The 19,163-nt window shown below is 38.0% G+C and overlaps 1 protein-coding gene across 4 annotated transcripts in view; it reads right to left on the bottom strand.

Annotated features, from left to right (window-relative positions):
* Nucleotides 1-19,163, bottom strand: part of LOC123514200 (ralBP1-associated Eps domain-containing protein 2-like) — a 34,006-nt gene continuing 14,843 nt past the window's right edge. Inside the window, exons 2-16 of one of the 4 annotated variants that reach the window (XM_045271862.1) lie at nucleotides 14,498-14,672; nucleotides 13,063-13,151; nucleotides 12,022-12,217; nucleotides 11,254-11,482; nucleotides 10,206-10,341; nucleotides 9,188-9,337; nucleotides 8,794-8,886; nucleotides 8,260-8,533; nucleotides 7,543-7,612; nucleotides 7,004-7,143; nucleotides 5,903-5,961; nucleotides 5,210-5,363; nucleotides 4,310-4,394; nucleotides 3,673-3,775; nucleotides 1-1,995 (exon numbers count right to left, since the gene is read on the bottom strand). In XM_045271862.1, coding sequence (XP_045127797.1) covers nucleotides 1,933-1,995; nucleotides 3,673-3,775; nucleotides 4,310-4,394; nucleotides 5,210-5,363; nucleotides 5,903-5,961; nucleotides 7,004-7,143; nucleotides 7,543-7,612; nucleotides 8,260-8,533; nucleotides 8,794-8,886; nucleotides 9,188-9,337; nucleotides 10,206-10,341; nucleotides 11,254-11,482; nucleotides 12,022-12,217; nucleotides 13,063-13,151; nucleotides 14,498-14,672 — 2,016 coding nt within the window. In that variant the 3' untranslated portion in view covers nucleotides 1-1,932. The remainder of the gene's footprint in view (nucleotides 1,996-3,672; nucleotides 3,776-4,309; nucleotides 4,395-5,209; nucleotides 5,364-5,902; nucleotides 5,962-7,003; nucleotides 7,144-7,542; nucleotides 7,613-8,259; nucleotides 8,534-8,793; nucleotides 8,887-9,187; nucleotides 9,338-10,205; nucleotides 10,342-11,253; nucleotides 11,483-12,021; nucleotides 12,218-13,062; nucleotides 13,152-14,497; nucleotides 14,673-19,163) is intronic. The other 3 variants (XM_045271871.1, XM_045271882.1, XM_045271889.1) reach the window with 3 other exon arrangements.

Here is a 19,163-nt window from a genome sequence, read left to right as displayed (position 1 = left end):
TTAAAAAAATTCACATTCATTTTGCTACAACTACTACTTACTATGCCTACAATAAGTGAGATTTGCTCATGACAGACAGTCTACATCTTCAAATCTCTCTTGGTCTTCTTTGCCTTCCATATGCTGATCAATTACTGATCTCTATCCTTTATTTAAAACCAACTAATTTACTTTTCTTTCTCATTACCATTCATTTGTACACAATTTTCTGCATGACATTCATGAACGCTCATTTCTAAAAGTATGATTTCAGATGAGATTTCATTCAGTAATTCTTAAAGGGTACATATCACCAGTATTACATGTATTCGTAAGCTGTTTTTCTCTTACATATTTTCCCAGCAGTCTTTTAACTAACAACATATATTACCACTGCTATCTCCTTACTAAATCAACAATAAACTCTGATCATTTCTCAACTCAACAGACTCAATATTCTCTTACAATCATCTCCTCACAAAATAACGAATCACCATCACACCCTACAATAATTCCCTAAATATACAGCATAAAACACTAACTGTAACAAGAGTGATAGTGGAAGTCAGTTATAATGTCAACGCACGAGGGGCAAACATCTCCCACAAGAACAGCCTCAAGTCGCACTCAGAACACCAACCTCTGCATTCCCACCAAACAAGTCAATGCTCTAATTTCCAAAGGACACATTTTCTATTACACACACGCACACACACACTGATGCAAACCTTTTTCACAAAGCATCAAACTCCTTCAGGTGATCCATGTACCAATATGGTATAGTTTTTGTGAATTGTTTAGGAGCAATAGGATAATGCCCAGATTCTGTAAAGCCATTATCAAAAGCCACCATAAATCATCTGAGTCTGGCAAGCCACTCTACAAAACTTGACACATACTGCACTCACACTCTGACTCCTCCTCTAGACATCTGTGAGCACTTCAGCCAATGCTCCATCTTTAAACTGCAGTATTTCTGAGCCTCAGTCTAGCACACTCTCAAGTTTGTACTCCCAGTAGCATCTGCACCAAGCACAAAACTTTCCTCACTTCTACAACACTGGTAAAGGTTTCCACAACATGTTCAAGACTTTGTAATCACAGAAAATTGTCCATCAGCAAGTCTCTGAGATCTCAAACACCAGAGAAGGATAGCATGGCCATCCTCACCTGCTTCCGTCAGGCAGCAGCTACTGTGGGCACCATGCAATGCCCAGCAGTCTGTACAGGGGTAATGGCCCTGCTCCTTAAGCACTGGGCTATGTACAAAGTCATTCTTCCTTTGCATAATGATGTGCTGTGTGTCCGACATGAATGGTTCGGAAAGAAGGAAAATAGGATGCCGAGGAAATTGAATGTCACAGAAAATAATAAAATGTCAAATATGCACTGAAATGCCCGTGATATTGAGTCAATAAGTAAATAAAATAAAATGTATGAAAAAACTGATTGGGAGTGAAATGCCACCAACAGAAACTTAATAGGAAAGATTAAAGTGATGTGAAGATGATGGAATGTAAGAAAACACCATGGAGAAGTGGGAGGCGATAGCAGCACAAGGACTTAATGTCAGTGTGCTTGAAGAGAAATGGTTCAATAACATAATGAACAATGTGTGAGAAAAAACAAGAGAGAGAACTGAGATAATAACAAAAGATGAACCAAAACTGATGAGGATGAAAACAAAACCAGTTCATAAAGCCAACACCACGCAAAGAAAACGTGGAGCTGCAGTGATACCTTAGGAACAAAACAAAAACAAGACTTCAAAAACAAAAGGAGGATACAAGTCAGAGGAGGAAAAAGACTGAACAACTGCACCACAATCACCACCACTACTTTCCTTCCATCCTTCCACCTGCCTTTCTCCCTCAGCCGTACCACAGGAGAGCGAGGGAGGAGAGGCTTTCACTGGACAAGACGAGGCCCTGGATAGCTTGGCACAGATAGGGACTAACTCGAGAAGGGCTTCATCTGTTCCAACTGCATCTCCAATGCAATTCTTTCCTCCATCACCTGAAATGGAGGGATTGTTTATTTTCTCTTCTCCCCACAATCATCAGCTGTGGGGGGAAGATAGCAGAAGTGTACAGGATGGTAACTACAAAGAACACTGAGCTAGGAAAATAAATGCTAGTGATAAGGAAAAACTAGTGGAGTACTTGAAAATATTGAGTTACCATATTAACCCCTTCAAACTGGGGCACATTTTTACCTTAAGATTTGTGAGATTAGATCGTTTTATTGACATTAGGAAGGCTCTATGGAGGTGAGAAGATTAGTGGCCACAATCTTCAGTATTTCAATCTCCCACATAAGTTTCTGAAGGTTTATAAAATGACCAATTAGGAAGTAGAATGAATATGGAACCACGTCATGGTACTGAAGGGGTCAATGTCTTCAGTATCATGACACATTTCCATATTCATTCTGCTTTCCATTTCAATTTATACAGCTTCAGAAACTTATGCGGGATTAAAATAGTGAAAGCTCTTGCCAACAATCCTTTAACTTCCATTGACCATTCCTAACGTCAATAGAATCGTCTAGTCACACTAAAACTCAAAGTAAAAAAAAATGTGTTCCAGTAATGAAGGAGTTAAGAGAAAGGGTTGAATAGTTAGTTAGTCAAGAAAGCCATGATAGTTTCACAGTAGTAAGGACAAACTAGCACAATAATAGTACAGTGCTTGCAGTTTTATATTTTTCAAAGGAAACGACAGAAAAATATTGCATGGTTATGAAAGGAATGATCTGTTATATACATCATCTTTCAAACTGTACTCCTTCCACTGACTCCTCTAAACACTCCTGTCTATCATACATCATCTTTCAAACTGCACTCCTTCCACTAACTGACTCCTCTAAACACTTCTATCATACATCATCTTTCAAACTGCATTCCTTCCACTAACTGACTCCTACACCTCCTTGGACAAGACAAAACCCTCCTTCCACATAGAGCTGCTTAGGTCTCTCCACAAGGGGGCCACTGACAGCTAGAAAGGCTTAATCAGCAATAATGTAAAAAAAATTGATCATGCTACAGTAAAATACAACAATAAAACCCATTCCAGAAATTAAAAAAGTGTAATCTATCCTTCCATATACAAAAATAAAGGTAACAATCAGAATATTAAGCTGGGTATGTTAAGATAGATTAGGTGAAGTAAGAATGCAAAGAAATTGTAAAGAAAGATAATAAAACAAGATAGGTTAAGTAAATTAAGATTACAAACAAGATATATCAGGTAAAGTAAGATGATAAACAAGGTTGGTTAGATAAAATAAGATGAAAAACATGATTGATTAGGTGAAGATAAAGAAAATTGGTTAGATAAAGTAAGACAAAAAAAAAAAAAAAAAAATAAAGAAAGAAAGATAAACAAGACAGGTTATATTTAAGTAAGATAACAAACAAAATAGGTTAGATAAAATAAGATTACATACGGTAGGTTAGGTAAAGTAAGATAAACAAAATTAAGATAAAGCAAGGTAACAAAAAAGATAGGTTAAATAAAGTAAGATAACAAACAAGATAGGTAGAGTTAGATAAACAAAACAGGTAAAGGAAGATATCAAACAGGATAGGTTAGGTAAAGTAAGATAAACCAGCACTACGACCCCAACAAGCCATGACTACAGAAATAAGGAGAAGGTTGGTGACTCGAAGCACTACAATGGTGTACTCACTTCAGCCAGCTCCTGATTGAGTTCAGAGTTTAACCTGGTGAGGATTGTGTTCTTCTCTGTGGTGGTCCTAATGGAGGCTTGGAGTTCTCGCTTGTCCTTGGGTCTGCAAAGTGTGGAATCATGTACAGCAGCCCAAGTAATGCCATATTTTGCAACATTTCACACTTATAGCTCTCATGTATTTTTTTTTATTTGTAGATTAAAAAGTACAAAGGATGCCAAATGAGTTTTTCTCCTACCATGCTAAAGGGGCAGTATGAGACAGCTACCTTGATCTTTGTGGTACTCTTAGTCATAAAGCTGTCATGTATTTTTTTTTATTTGTAGATTAAAAAGTACAATGAATGCCAAAACGAGTGTCCCCTACCTAGCTAAAGGGACAGTAAGAGACAGCTACCTTCACCTGTCACACTATCCCTGATCACAATGGTATTCTTAGCCGTAAAGCTTTCAAGTATCTTTTGATTTGAAGAAAATTTAAAAGTACAAATGATGCTAAAATGAGAGTGTCTACTACCTCACTTCCTCCTTGATCTGTGGTGCTCTTAGCCATAAAGCAGTTCACTACTCATGTATTTTTTGCTTTAGAGAAAATTTTAGAAAGTACAAAGAATGGCAAGATGAGTGCCTCCCCTACCTCGCTCCAGTGGACAGGTGCCGGGATCTCTCCTCCTCCTCCCCGCCCCGCTGGCCACTCACTCGCTCAAACGCTGAACCAAACTCTGTAAACAAGATAGACGAGTCAGACAAAAAGAGCAATGATGATCAAGTAACAAGTAATAAGTCTGAAGGTTAATGACATGAAATGAAAGCCTCTCTCTCTCTCTCTCTCTCTCTCTCTCTCTCTCTCTCTCTCTCTCTCTCTCTCACACACACACTGTATTTAGTATTAACTTAAATCGGATGCACAGATTTATATACTGATATCTCTCAATTAATACTAAAGAAACACTGTACATAGCCTCATTTTATGCTGAACTGTTCATTACTGGATACCAAGCCTTCACCTCCTGGTCAATGCCTCAGAACAGTTTAAAACACACCTCAGTAAGTTCCATTGTTAATTTTTCTTTTCCCTCAGAAAGAATTAGCAAGTCTTTCCTTAATTTTCTTTTTACCCTTGATGTGCTTCTCTTGCACATAATAGTTACAGAAAAAGTACTTATGAAATCCCACATCAAATGATAAAAGAATTAACTAACTAACCTAATCTAACCAAATTTAACTAACTTTAATCCAAACCTATCCTAATGAAACCTTAGAGATACCTAACCTAATAAAACCTTAACTTAAACTAACCCTAACCTATTGGAACCTAATTTTTTTAACCCAACCAAATCAAATCAAGTAAAATCTAGTTAACCATAAACCACACAACCTAACTGTGACCTAACCTAACCAAACCTCACTAAATGTAACCTAACCTAACCTAATCTAACCAAACCAAACCAAACCAACCAACTTCACCTGACTTAACTAAATAAATACAACAATAACAACAACTAGTAACAATAATGGTAAGCCAGCATCCCCCTACCTTGATGTGGCTTCCTGTACACCTCAAAGGCTGATGTTCTGGCTCGCTCCATTGGTGGCCTGGTGTCGAGGGGGAAGATGGCATCCCCGCCCCCACCCCCGTCCACTCCAATGTCCCCGTCACTCCTCTGGTAGATCAGCTTCTTGGGGGATGTCTGTGGGATGGGTAAATTGTGACCTCAAAATCTAAAAATAATATGTATGCTAATATTCAAAACTATTCTTATATGAATGACTTCAAAATCTAGGATATGAAAAAGTAAAATGCTGATATTGAAATTATTCTTGTGCCTTTTAAATGTAGGACAAGAAATGACAAAGAAAAAAATTACAAAATGTTGATGTTCAAATTATTCGTCTATAGGTGCCTTTAAAATCCAGGATAAGGAAATGGCAAAATAAAAAAAATTACACAATACTGATATATTATTCCTGTAGTTATGACTTCAAAATTTGGGACATGAAAATATCAAAAACAAAAAATATAAACATTGATATCCAAACTATTCATGTATTGATGCCTTTAAAATCCAAGACAAAAAAAAAAAAAAAAATAAATAAATAAATAAATTAATTAATTAATTAATTAATTAAAATAAATAAATAAATAAATAAAATGGTGATATTCAAATAATTCTTGTATGGATGACTTGAACATCTGGGACAAAACAACGACAAACAACTCTCTACTCACAGCTCCAGGAGAGGCCCGGGGAGGCACGGCAGGAGGGGCACCAAGGAAACTGCTCCGACCTGTTTGTGTCAGATAAAAGGAAAGAAAATCAGCACAAATATGAACTAAAAAAAAAAAATAAATAAATAATAAATAAAAAAATAAAAACTAATAACAAACACAAAAATATATTCTCATTTAAAGAACATAGCACTTTCTTTTAAGTATTGAGATCCCCATGCAATTTACATTAACTCTTTACTCCTTCCCCTAAATTCAAAGGTTCTCAAACTGTGGGTCGCAGAATAACTTTTGATGGGTCGCAGGAAAAAAATCTTATAATTTCAATGTATAATGGTGTACAGGTAACTCTCGATTTACACGATAGATGCGTTCCAAGAGGCATTGTGTATTTCAAAATTTGCGTAAACAAACTTGTAATTCTCATAAGAAACAATAGATAATAGGGGGGATGCAGGATGTCGTCCAAATCGTGTATAAGCAAACCAATCACGCAAATTTAATTAATCAATAATTTTTTGGTCGCGTATTAACAAAAACACAAATTAAACACGCATAAATCAAGAGTTACCTGTACTTACAAATTAAAACAAGAAACTAGCCATGCCTCCCTCCCTCCCCTATCCTGCTTCATCTTGATCTTACCAGAGAAATACTATTAACCCCTTGAGTGTATGACATGTTTCCATATTCATTCTGCTTACTATTTGATGATTATATACACCTTCAGAACTTATGTGGATAAAATAATGAAGACTGTGGCCATTAATCTTTTGACCACCACACTTCCTTCCTGATGTCAATAAAATGGTCTAATCATACACAAACCTTGATGTAAAAATGTGTCCCAGTATCAAAGGAGTTAACTGCATTTGATCATTTACTTCCTTCCTAGGTTGAATTTTTCCCCAATTTTTCTTACTCATCATCATTCATAACATTACTTTTATTGTTAATTTCTACTCTAAAAATAGTTAATATATCACTGTATGTACATTTTCTTTTCTTTACTATGGGTTGTGAATGACTTAAATGTTCCAAATGGGGTCGCTCACAAAAGTTTGAGAACCCGCAAGCAACACAAGGGACCACAGAACTCACTAAATTTATTGAGGTCGAGGGAGGAGGAGCGGGTGTGGGTGCGGGCAGGGCGAGGTGGGGGTGGTGGGGGTGCTTCCTTCTTTGTGCCAGCTGGTAGGGGTCCTGAGGGCAGGCTGGGCAGGCTGATGGGGCCAAACATCCTGCAAAGGCAACACAGAGCATGAGTATGTGTGTGTATGTATGTTAGTATGTGTTTCTTAAGTCTGAAAAATCTACTATTACTATTACTACTACTACTACTACTACTACTGTTTTTATTATTGCTGCTATTATAACTACAGAGAGACTGCAACACAATGACACTCTCTCTCACAACTCAAGATATAAAACACAGACAGCAACACAATAACACTTTCTCTCTCACAACTCAAGATATAAAACACAGACAGCAACACTAACACTTTCTCACAACTCAAAATATAAAACAGACACACAGCTACACAATGACACTTTCTCTCACAACTCAAAATATAAAACACAGACACACAGCAACACAATGACACCTCTCACTAAAGACTCAATACAGCAGCTTGACTCACCCTGTGTCATCGGGAGGGGTGGTAACAGCAGACTGGGGGGGAGGTGGTAGCACTCCTGTTGTGGAACCTGCTGAGAGAGAGAGAGAGAGAGAGAGAGAGAGAGAGAGAGAGAGAGAGAGAGAGAGAGAGAGAGAGAGAGAGAGAGAGAGAATTCAACATCAATATCTATATAGCTAGTTAGTGCTCATTTTTTTTAAGGTAGAGTATCCCAGCACAGTACACTCCCCTGAGACACACACTCATTTGTCAGTCCATGAAAACACATGAAAACAAGGGTAAAGCTCTGGAGTAAAGAGAAAACATGTAATAGAATGAGAGGATTGGAGTAAGCAAGATGGGAACATTAAGTAACAATAAACGGAAGCACTTCTGTCTAGTATAGGATAAAGAGAATTATTGTTATTATTAAAATTCATGAGAAGGCATCACGGGAAAAATCAAAGAAAAGATATAGGCCTAAGCAGGGTCCTCTCCCCCAAATGAGCAAACACGGATATGAAAAAAGAAATTAAAAAAAAAGGTAAAAATAAGAAATAAGATAAATACTTAACAATATAACAAGAGTCTTAATTTTTGCGTTAAATTTATCAATAGCAACTTCAGAAACAACCTCATCTGGAGAAGAATGGATGGACAGACAGGTACAAAAATAATTGGAGGAACATTTTGAGGTGGAATATACTCAGGAATACAAGACACCAGGGAACAAAGTCTCACCGGTGGGTTTCCTGGGCAGCGGTCTCTGTATGGGCTTGATGTCCTGCCCCTCCTGTGTCTTCTTGGGGCTGCCCTGGGACGCTGCAGGGCCGGTCGGGGCAGTGGAGGGGGCAGGTTGCAGGTCTCCCGAGGCAGGGGCCGGGGCGCTGGAGGTGAGGTCAGAGGTGATGGCTGACTCAGGGCTGAAGGATGCTGGGCCCTCCACGTCTGCCACCTCAAGCCTTTTTGACTCTGGGGTGAGTCGCACAGCCTTGGGGTGAAGGATTTTGGGATCCTGAAAGGCAAAGAATCATGAAAAAATAATAATAATAATAATGAAACTGATAAAACAAATAAAAGTAGTAGTAATAATAATCTATCTAAAAAAAATGGAAATGATTAAAAAATCCTTCAAATCACCAACAAAATTAGTAAAAATAAAAATAAAAAGCAATATTATGTAAAGTCATCTCAATAGCTACTAATCCTCTGCTTTAAAACACACATGAAAACTATCTTCTATCTGATCTTTCTCTCTTTCTCTCTCTCTCTCACCTGTTCCAACACTGATTTCTGGAAGTCGAAGTTGACAGGCTTCAGTCCCGGCGAGGAGAGTGTGCTGGTCGGGGAGTCCACAAACTTAGTCCACTGTGGAAGAGAAGGAGATCATCAACAAGAGGGATCTCATCAAAGTAAACCCCCACACAAAATCATCACCCTCCCAAAAAGAGATTAAGTCAAGAGGCATAAAAAGAAATGTTAACCCAACCAAACCAAACCTATAGAAAAACCTAACTTAAACCTAACCCAAAGTAAACTGAACATAACTCAACCCAATCAAATTAACACTAAAATAACTTAAAACTAACCTAAAGTAACCAAACTATAATTAAAACCTAACTTAATGTAATCCAACCCAATAAAACCTAACTTAGCATTCCAACCCCACCTCTTTGTTCCTGGAGGGTGAGAGGGGGTCTGGGGTTGCTTTGGTCCCCCCCGCCTCCCCCTCCGTCACTGCTCCCCCTCCAGGCCCCACAGAGGAGTTCCCGGAGGCGCCAGAGTTGCCGCCCTCCACACCGCTGCTGCTGCTTTTCCTCTGGAGGCGAAGAATGGCACAAGTAATGAGAAATAGTGGTGATAAATACAAGAAATGATGATGAAATACACAAGGAATAAAAAAAAAAAGGATGCAAGTAGTAATAAGGAATAGTGGAGATAAATACAAGAAATGATGAAATACACAAGGAATACAAAACATACAGATGATAATAAAAAAATGTAATGATAAGAAAGTGGTGATAAATACAAGAACTGATGACATATAGAGGCAATAAAAAAAATACACATAAAGATTAAAATGATAACAGCAATAACAAAAAGACACAAGCAACAATGGCAAGAATAAATACAAGACAATGATGAAGTGTAAGAGGAATAATGAACGGATAAAAGTACACATAATGACGAGAATTACTGGCACAGCAACAATAAAAAGATAAAAGAATAATGACACAAAATACATTAATATACAAAACTAACATTCAAGACAGCTGTTTTTAGACTTAATGATGAAATACTCAGGTAAAAGCACACAAATGATAAGAATTACAAACAATACACCAATAAAAAAAAAAAAAGATACAAAGAACTAGACACAAAATACTGACACTGATAGCAGAAACTAATATTCAATGACCATTTTTTTAGATATTACACAACTAGACTGTTAACTCTAAAATGGCTCCTGGATTTAACACACTATAGCTTATTGATAACATAATTGATTTGATGTAAATAATACTTGTTTTCTGTTGATCAATGCACTTATTACAAGGATAGCTCAGGGTTTTCCTCAAGATCTGACAACCACCATTCAGACTGAGACCCAGGAGACACTTTAGAGTAGACAGACTATATACTACTACTATTACCACTACTACTGCTACTACTACTCTCTCTCTCACCAGCAGCTCAGGGTAGAGTGAGGGTGGCAGTGTCTCGGGCAGCTCAATGTTGTTCCGTCGCAGTACCACGAGATGCATGGCGGTGAAGAACTCCTGCAGTGACAGAGAGCCATCCCGCGTCACGTCAGAAAGTTGCCTGACGGAGGATGCAAAATGGGGATGGGGTGAGTAACACATGGAGAAATAAATGGAGAAAGTGATGCAGAAAGAAGGATAGAAAAAAAATATGAAAAGAAAGAATGAAACAAAAAAAGAATATGACAAAAATAAAAATAAAATGGAAGACATGCAAAAACAAACGAAAAAAGTGATGTACACAGAAAAATATGAAACAAAAAAAACTAAAGAATGAAATAAAGAAAAATGACAAAAGAAAAAGAAAATGGAAGAAAGACAGACAGTAGTATATAGAGAAACGGAAGATAAAGACAGGAGAAAAAAAAAAAAATAAATAAATAAAAATAAATCAAGAAAAAGGCTCACTTAAAAGCCACACCACATGCATGTCCAAGAGAGTTAGCTACAAGAATGAGATAAATGTCTTAAAACCTCCCTCTTCAATGAATTCAGGTCACAGGAGGATAAAATACAGAAGCAGACAGGGAGTTTCAGAGTGTGCCAGAGAAAGGGATGAATGATTGAGAGTAACAGTTAACCCTTGCATTAGAGAGCTGGACAGAGAAGAGACGAATGACTGAGAGAACTAGTTAACCTTTGCATTAGAGAGATGGACAGAGTAGGGATGAATGACAGTGTACTGGTAGACTCTTGCATTAGAGAGGTGGAAAGAGTAATGATTATTGATTGAGAACTAGTTAACCCTTTTTTTATGGAATAGGGGAAGCTGACCAAGGGCAACAAAAAAGAAAAAGAAAAGGCCCAGTTGATTGCCAGTTCCCCAAAAGATAAAGAGAGTTAGCTAAAAACCTGGGACAAATGTTTTTAAACTTCCCTCTTAAAAGAACTCAAGTTGTAGGAAGATGGAAATATAGAAGAGAAGTGGACAGAGATGACTTCTTGCACCTTCCACATCCTTCATAACACTCACCAGATCTTACTCAGCTCATTCACCGGCAGTTTAGACTTCTCAAAGAACTCCTTGGCCACACTGCCGGACAGGAGAGCAGTGAGGTCCGGCTGCATGGAGCGAAACTGTTCCGTGTAATAGTGACGCTGTTCCTCGGTGATGCTCCACACATTGTACTCCTCCTCCCCTGATGAACGCCCCTCGGATGAGTCCTCCTCTGTTCCCAGTAGTTGACGGTGCTCATCGTTTACTGCAAGAGTGTGGCTGTTAGTGGTGGTGGTGGTGGTGGTTGTTACAGGTGATGTGGTGTTTATGGAGTGGTGGTTGTTACTGGTGATTTTTATGGTGTGTGTGTGTGTGTGTGTGTGTGTGTGTGTGTGTGTGTGTGTGTGTGTTTTGTTGGTGGTGGTGATGGTTGCGTTATTTGTTGGTGATTCTAGTGATGGTGGAAGTGTGTGTGATATGAGCTAGTTGAGTGGAAACTCAATTCCTTACAAATTGAGAGAGAGAGAGAGAGAGAGAGAGAGAGAGAGAGAGAGAGAGAGAGAGAGAGAGAGAGAGAGAGAGAGAGAGAGAGAGAGATATATATATATATATATATATATATATATATATATATATATATATATATATATATATATATATATATATATATATATATATATATATATATATATATATATATATATATATATATATATATATATATATATATATATATAACAAAGAGCAAAAATCATTAAAAAAAATTCATAACACACACACACACACACACACAAACAAACTCACTCAATCCATGCCAGTGTGTGTGCGTCTGGTTCCAGGTCTTTTCGTGCACACTGTTGGTGGGTGTGGGTGAGTCTGAGGCAGGTGAGGACACAGAGGTGGAGTGAGAGACCATCCTGCCAGAGGGGTCACTCATCCTCTCATCCCCGCCCTCCCCATCTTCACTCTCCATCATCCGGTACCCACCATCAACCATCTGCTGGGGATTGAAGGGGAGTTACTCTATCTATCCATCGTTTTCTTTCAATGTTTAATAGCTTCGAGTACCATGACGTGTTTCCATATTTACTCTGGTTAATATTTGGTGATTTTAAGCTTCATAAACTCATGTGAAGACTCTGGCCATTAATCTTCTGACCTCCATAGACCCTTCCTAATGTCATTAAGTCTTATCATAGCCAAACTGTCTTAAATTGCTCTGAAAAACATGCTAAGCTCCCTTAAAATGCCTTAAAAAATATGCCATATTGTCTTAAAATGTCCTAAAAAACATGAGTTTCCATATTCATTCTGCTTACTATTTGGTGACTTGATACAGCTTCAGACACTTATGTGGGGGATTAAAATAGTGAAGACTGTGGCCATTAATCTTCTGATCTCCATTGACCCTTACTACTGTCAATAAAATGTTCTAATTGTACAAACCTCAAGGTAAAAATGTGTCCCAGTATTGAAGGGGTTCATGATACATATACAGAAGAAGAGAAGAAAGATAAGGAAGAGAAAATGGAAGAGAATGAAGAGGAAGAGGAAGATTATCAAGGGAGGGAAAAATGGAAACAAAATAAATACAAATAAAACCATGAGATAGCGAGAGAGAGAGAGAGAGAGAGAGAGAGAGAGAGAGAGAGAGAGAGAGAGAGAGAGAGAGAGAGAGAGAATATAAACACACAATATCATTCCACTTCTTCGGCAAATAACATAAACAAATAAGAAAAAAAATAAACAATGAGGAGAGAGAGAGAGAGAGAGAGAGAGAGAGAGAGAGAGAGAGAGAGAGAGAGAGAGAGAGAGAGAGAGAGAGAGAGAGAGAGAGATACTGACCTGCGAAGTGTTACAATCTGAATCGCTGAGTTGGATTAGGTCAGGACTCGAGGTGCAGTTGTCCTTGTTGGTGAAGGCAACATTGTTCTCTGTAAGGCAACACAAAGAGTCATCACAAGGAAACACAACACCAGGAATCAACACCAGAAAACACAAGGAATCAACACAAGGAAACACAACATAACACCTGCTGAGATAATTACGATGATGAGAGTAATAAACAATAAGAGAGAGAGAGAGAGAGAGAGAGAGAGAGAGAGAGAGAGAGAGAGAGTAAACATGTGGGGACTTCCTCTGACACACAGTGGGTATTGATGTGTGTGTGTGTGTGTGTGTGTGTGTGTGTGTGTGTGTGTGTGTGTGTGTGTGTGTGTGTGTGTGTGTGTGTGTGTGTGTGTGTCCTTCCTACCTGCCACATCCACCTCACTCATGAATGAAAGTAACAAACGACAACAAATATACAATTGATATTTTACTCTCTCTCTCTCTCTCTCTCTCAGATAGAGACGAAATAAAGAAAAAGAGAGTTTGTATGTGTGAGAAGAGAGCAAGATAAAACGAAATGAAAACCTATACAGAAATTAACAGAGATGGATAAAGAGAGAGATAAGAGATAGAAATAGAGAAAGAGTTAATATGTGAGTGTGGGAAGAAAAAAAATAAACCCAAAAAAAATTTGATAAAAATAAACAAAAAGATAGACAAAAATGGAGATAAAGATGGAAAGATGATGATAGAGCTAAACAGAGAGAGAGAGAGAGAGAGAGAGAGAGAGAGAGAGAGAGAGAGTGTAGGAAAAGGAAATGAGAGGTATTGTTTCATAAAAATAATAAATAAAATAAAACATTAGACAAGTGAGATAAAGGCAATTAAGAGGTCAGAGGTCAGAAGTCAGAGGTCATAAGGTCAGTAGTAGTAGTAGTAGTAGTAGTAGTAGTAGTAGTAGTAGTAGTAGTAGTAGTAGTAGTAGTAGTAGTAGTAGTAGTAGTTTTCCAGGTTTTTCTTTTTTATTTAGTAAGGAAGGTAAATAAAGGACTAAACTGTAGTAAAAGTGCAGGAAAAATAAATCTAATGGAAAATAATGGAAAATGAAAGATAGTAAATGATAAACAAGAAGAAGGAAAGAAGATGCGGAGGCAAAAGAAGAAGGAAAGAAGAGGAGGAGGCAGAAGAAGGAAAGAAGAGGAGGAGGTAGAATAAGGAAAGAAGAGGAGGAGGTAGAATAAGAAGGGAATAAGAGGAGGAGGTAGAAGAAGGAAAGAAGAAGGCAGAAGAAGAAGAAGAAGAAGAAGAAGAAGAAGAAGAAGAAGAAGAAGAAGAAGAAAGAAAGAAAGAAAGAAAGAAAGAAAGAAAAATTACAAAGATGAAGAACAACAAGAATAAGATCACCATTATCAACAACAGCAACACTACCACCACCACCACCACCACCTACCATAGTGAGTGTTGTTATTAGTGTGCAGGCGAGGCAGGGGCAAGTCAACACCCAGGAAGAGAGACTCGGCCCTCACTGGCAGTCCTCGCTGGGCCGCTGCCACGAACTTGAGGGCCACAAACAACTCCCGTCTCCCGTACCAACCCTGGCCCACTCCCCCACACAGCTGGCCAATCTGTTGATAATAGGCTCAGGTTAGATTTATTTTGGTTAGATTAGATTAGGTTAGGTTTTTGGGTTGGGTTGGGTTAGGTTGAGGTTGAGTTGGGTTGGGTTGAGTTGGGTTAGGTTAGGTTAGGTTAGGTTAGGTTGAGTTGAGTTGGCTTGGGTTGGGTTAGGTTACATTGAGGTTTGGTTAACTATGGATAGGGTAAGATAGGTTAATTGAAGGGAAGTAAAAAGAATTGAAGTGAGGTGAGGTAAGGTTAGATTAAGTGAAGTGAAATGAAGTGAGCTGAGGTTAGGTTAGTTTAAGTGAAGTGAAGAAAGGAGAGAGGAGAGGAGAGGAGAGGAGAGGAGAGGTCAGGTCAGAATGTGCTAGACACTCACAAATAAAAATAATATAGAGATTCACGAGACAGACAATCAATAAAAAATAAACAAAAGTGTAAAAGTAAACAAAAAGACATTCAGGAAACAGAAATTAAAACTACAAGAAAAAAACTCAAGCAAAAAATATAAAACAAGAGAGATTAAAAAGAAGAGGGGCAAATAAATACACTTAATAGAAGCAACAGTCCAGAAAATATGGAGTTAAGAGGAGCAAAGAAACAAAACTAGGAAAAATAGCTATTTTGGGAGCAAAACAAATTAAGTGAAAAACAAAAATATGAAAAAAAAAACTAATTAGAAGCAAAAGTCCAGAAAATATGAAGTTGAGAGAGAAACAAAGAAGCAAAACTAGAAAAAAAAAAAATTGCTATTCTCGGAGCAAAACATAAATGAAGTGAAAAACAAAAAGCAAAGATATGAAAACGAAAAAAAAAAAATACACTAATTAGAAGTTAAAGTCCAGAAAATATGTAGTTAAGAGAAGCAAAGAAGCAAAACTAGAAAAAAAATTGTTATTCTGGGAGCAAAGCAAAAAAGTGAGAAACCGATATGAAAATGGAAAAAAGAAAAAACTGATTAGAAGCAAGAATCCAGAAAATATGAAGTTAAAAAAAAAAAAAAAAAAAAAAAAAACTAGAAAAAAAAAAGCTATTCTGAGAGCAAGAGAGATGTAAAGATGTAAGAAAACAGACCAGGCTATAAATGAGTAAGTGACCTTCTTTATCAGTCAAAACATTTAGTCATGAGATAAACAGTCTAACGATGCTCCCAACACACACCGCACTAATACTCCTTTGCTCCTCTCATATAAAGAAAGATTGTTAAGGGATACATAAAGCTATAAATACATTAACAAATAAACATTTTTGTTATTATTGCAGTTTGAACCAATACACCACAAGTCACTATACACATTCTCATGGTCTAGATCACACTTTTACCAGCATTTCTAACCCCATTTCAGGACAGAATTTAGGTTAGGTTGGGTCTACGAGCATTTAACCCCATTTTACCCTATCAGAAATTAATAACTTCAGGAAAGATTTTAGGTTAGGTTAGGTTAAGTTAGGTCTACGAGCATTTCTAACTCCATTTCACCCTATCGGAAATTAATAATAACTTCAGAACAGAATTTGGGTTAGGTTAGGTTTGGTTTCCCCATCCTACAACCCCGCTTTCCCAGGAGGTCCCCAAGCTTGTTAGACAAAAACAGGGAAAAAGAAATATAAGATAGGGTATATTGGTTGAAACTGCAAATTTACCACATTCTTTTAGTAAACATTAACAAGTCATTCCTCCCATGATCACCAATCCCCTCACCAAGAACAGAAAGAGCAAGCTTGGAAAACGTCAGAACAAGATGTTTTCAGGCGGAGGAAGTTAAAATAGACCATTATTCACTATTTTCAAAAAGTCTATGGGAAAAATACCATTGAGCAAAAAATTTGGCAACAATTCGATACATTAGTGGCTGCATCTGCTAAACTTAACGAAAACTCGGTACATTAGTGGCCGCATCTGCTCAATTTAACGAAAACTCGAATGTATTAATCAACCAAACTTCACATTATAAATACGCTCCCTCAGACCGCCGCTACGTTACTAACCAACCCCTAACCTAATTTCAACCTATGTACAAAACGTAGCGAAGCATTGGCAACACAGCTCACCACAGCCTAGCATGTTGGTGGTGCGCTGCGTCCCTTCAAGGCAATCACAACAATGTCTGGTGTCTGATATTACTCGCAATTTTGGCCAGTAGAATCAACCCGCGATGCACACATACGTTCTACAAATCTCCTGCGTTTCCGGTGTAGCGATAAAAGAACTAAAAAAAAAAAAAAGTCTGGTATCAGTCAAAAGTAGGCGTCCATGGTGAAAACAGCTTGGTAAATAGTGCGAACTGACGTGGTTAACCCTCTATCCCTCTCTCAGTAGAAACAAATGCAGTAGTGCAAGTAACTACATGGCAGGCTCTCATTGGACGTCCTGTAGTCAAAGTGCCATGGTTGGTTTAGCTGTGATACGTCATTGAAGTAAATCCCAACATGGAGGGCTTTCATTGTACTCTCGTGACACGTGATCTATACACCATAAACAACCCAGGACCCGCAATGCCCTTCTAATGTCACCCACAAGAAGTAAACACGGAAAAACTCGCAGGACTGTTTCTGACGTTCATTTTTTTCCAGAGCATCACTTGGTGCAATAATACCAAAAATGTTTATTTGTTATTGTATTTATATATTTATGTATCCTTTAACAATCTTCCTTTATGTAGGCCCAGCAAACATGTAGGTATTATTGCAGTTTGAACTTATACACGATACGTAACTAAACACATTATCAAGGTCTAGATCACACTTCTACAAGCATTTCTAACCCCATTTTACACTATCGATAATGAAAAACAACTTCAGGACAATTTAGGTTAAGTTACGTTAGGTCTACGAGCATTTCTAATCCCATTTTACTCTATCGAAAATTAATAACTTCAGGACAGAATCTAGGTTAGGTTAGGTTAGGTTTGGTTTGGTTTCCCCAGGCCAAAACCCCGCTTTCCCAGGTCCCCAAGCTTGTTAGACAGACATAGGGAAAAATAATATAAGATAAGGTATATTGAAGAAACTGCAAAATTTACGTCACTCTTATGGTACTAATGATCATATTAACGAGATTTTCCACATTATTCATTGTAGTCTCTTTCATATTCTATTTTTCACAATTTTCAGCCTAGTTGAAGTTACATGGGTATTAGAAGTGTTTTATGGTAGTAGTGATACATGAACCTCTTCAGTACTGGAACACATTTTTACCTTAAGATTTGTGTACCATTAGATGATTAGACCATCTTATTGACATTAGGAAGGGTCTATGGAGGTCAGAAGATTAACGGCCAGTCTTCACTATTTTAATCCCCCTACATAAGTTTCTGAATCTGTATAAGTCACCAAACAGTAGGAAGAATGAATATGGAAACGCGACATGGTACTGGATGGGTTAACAAGATTTTCCACGTTCCCAATTACAGAAACAACCGCAAACTCTACTAATCGCCTCTGTGGCTTCAAAAAATAGTGGCGAGTGAACGAAACAAAAAAAAGTAACGATGGGTGAGCGAAACGTTTCAAAATAGAGCCCCTTAAAGTAGTGGTAAATATAAACAAAACATTCTGAAATACAAACAAACCATTCTGAAGTAAAAAACAATGCATTCTGGACTATAAATAAAGCATTCTGAACTACGAAACACGTGAATATAAACAATTTCAACTCACGATATAAATTTTCAGACCCCCCTCAAGTCCACTACCGTTTTCTTTGTCAGTACTGAAGAAAAAAGAAAGAAAATAGATAGTACTGTTATTGTTGTTGTTGTTGTTCTGGTTGGCAAGTACACAAAATGAAATGCCCTTGAGCTGTCAATCTGTGTGTGTGTGTGTGTGTGTGTGTGTGTGTGTGTGTGTGTGTGTGTGTGTGTGTGTGTGTGTGTGTGTGTGTGTTGATTACAATTGGCAAAAACGAACCATCTCTCTCTCTCTCTCTCTCTCTCTCTCTCTCATAGCCAAAACATGCAATAACAAAGGAGCACATTACAATAATTTGAGGAGAGGGGAGAGAGAGTGAGAGGAGAGGGGAGAGAGCTGGGAAGAGGGGAAGTAGATATACAAAGCAGGATATGAGAGAGAGAGAGAGAGAGAGAGAGAGAGAGAGAGAGAGAGAGAGAGAGAGAGAGAGAGAGAGAGAGTGTATATTGACGCAGTGTTTAAGTGTGTGTGTGTGTGTGTACAGGAAAGACTTCATATGAGCTAATGTAACAGTAATAATTCAACACAAACGTACATTTTTCTATCACTTTTTCCTCCCTCCACTACACCCAAACACACACACCAAAACAAACACACCCACAAACCACCACCACCACTACTAACAAAAGATCCAAATAGAGAAGTGAAGAGGAAGAGGCGAGGGAGGGGGTATCAACACAGCAGAGACGCGGCGGACAACCTCTCCCCGTCACATCCCAAGGTAGACTAAACCCCAAACAAGTCGAGGACCTGCGACGGCGTGGTCTGGAGGTGCGGTGTTGCCACGCTTCCCTGCCTCGCCGCGT

Source organism: Portunus trituberculatus, chromosome 5 (genome assembly GCF_017591435.1).
Source record: "Portunus trituberculatus isolate SZX2019 chromosome 5, ASM1759143v1, whole genome shotgun sequence".
In the NCBI taxonomy this organism is placed as follows: Eukaryota; Metazoa; Arthropoda; class Malacostraca; order Decapoda; family Portunidae; genus Portunus; species Portunus trituberculatus.
Note: the sequence above shows the minus strand (reverse complement) of the source record. Positions and strands in the feature narration are given on the sequence as shown.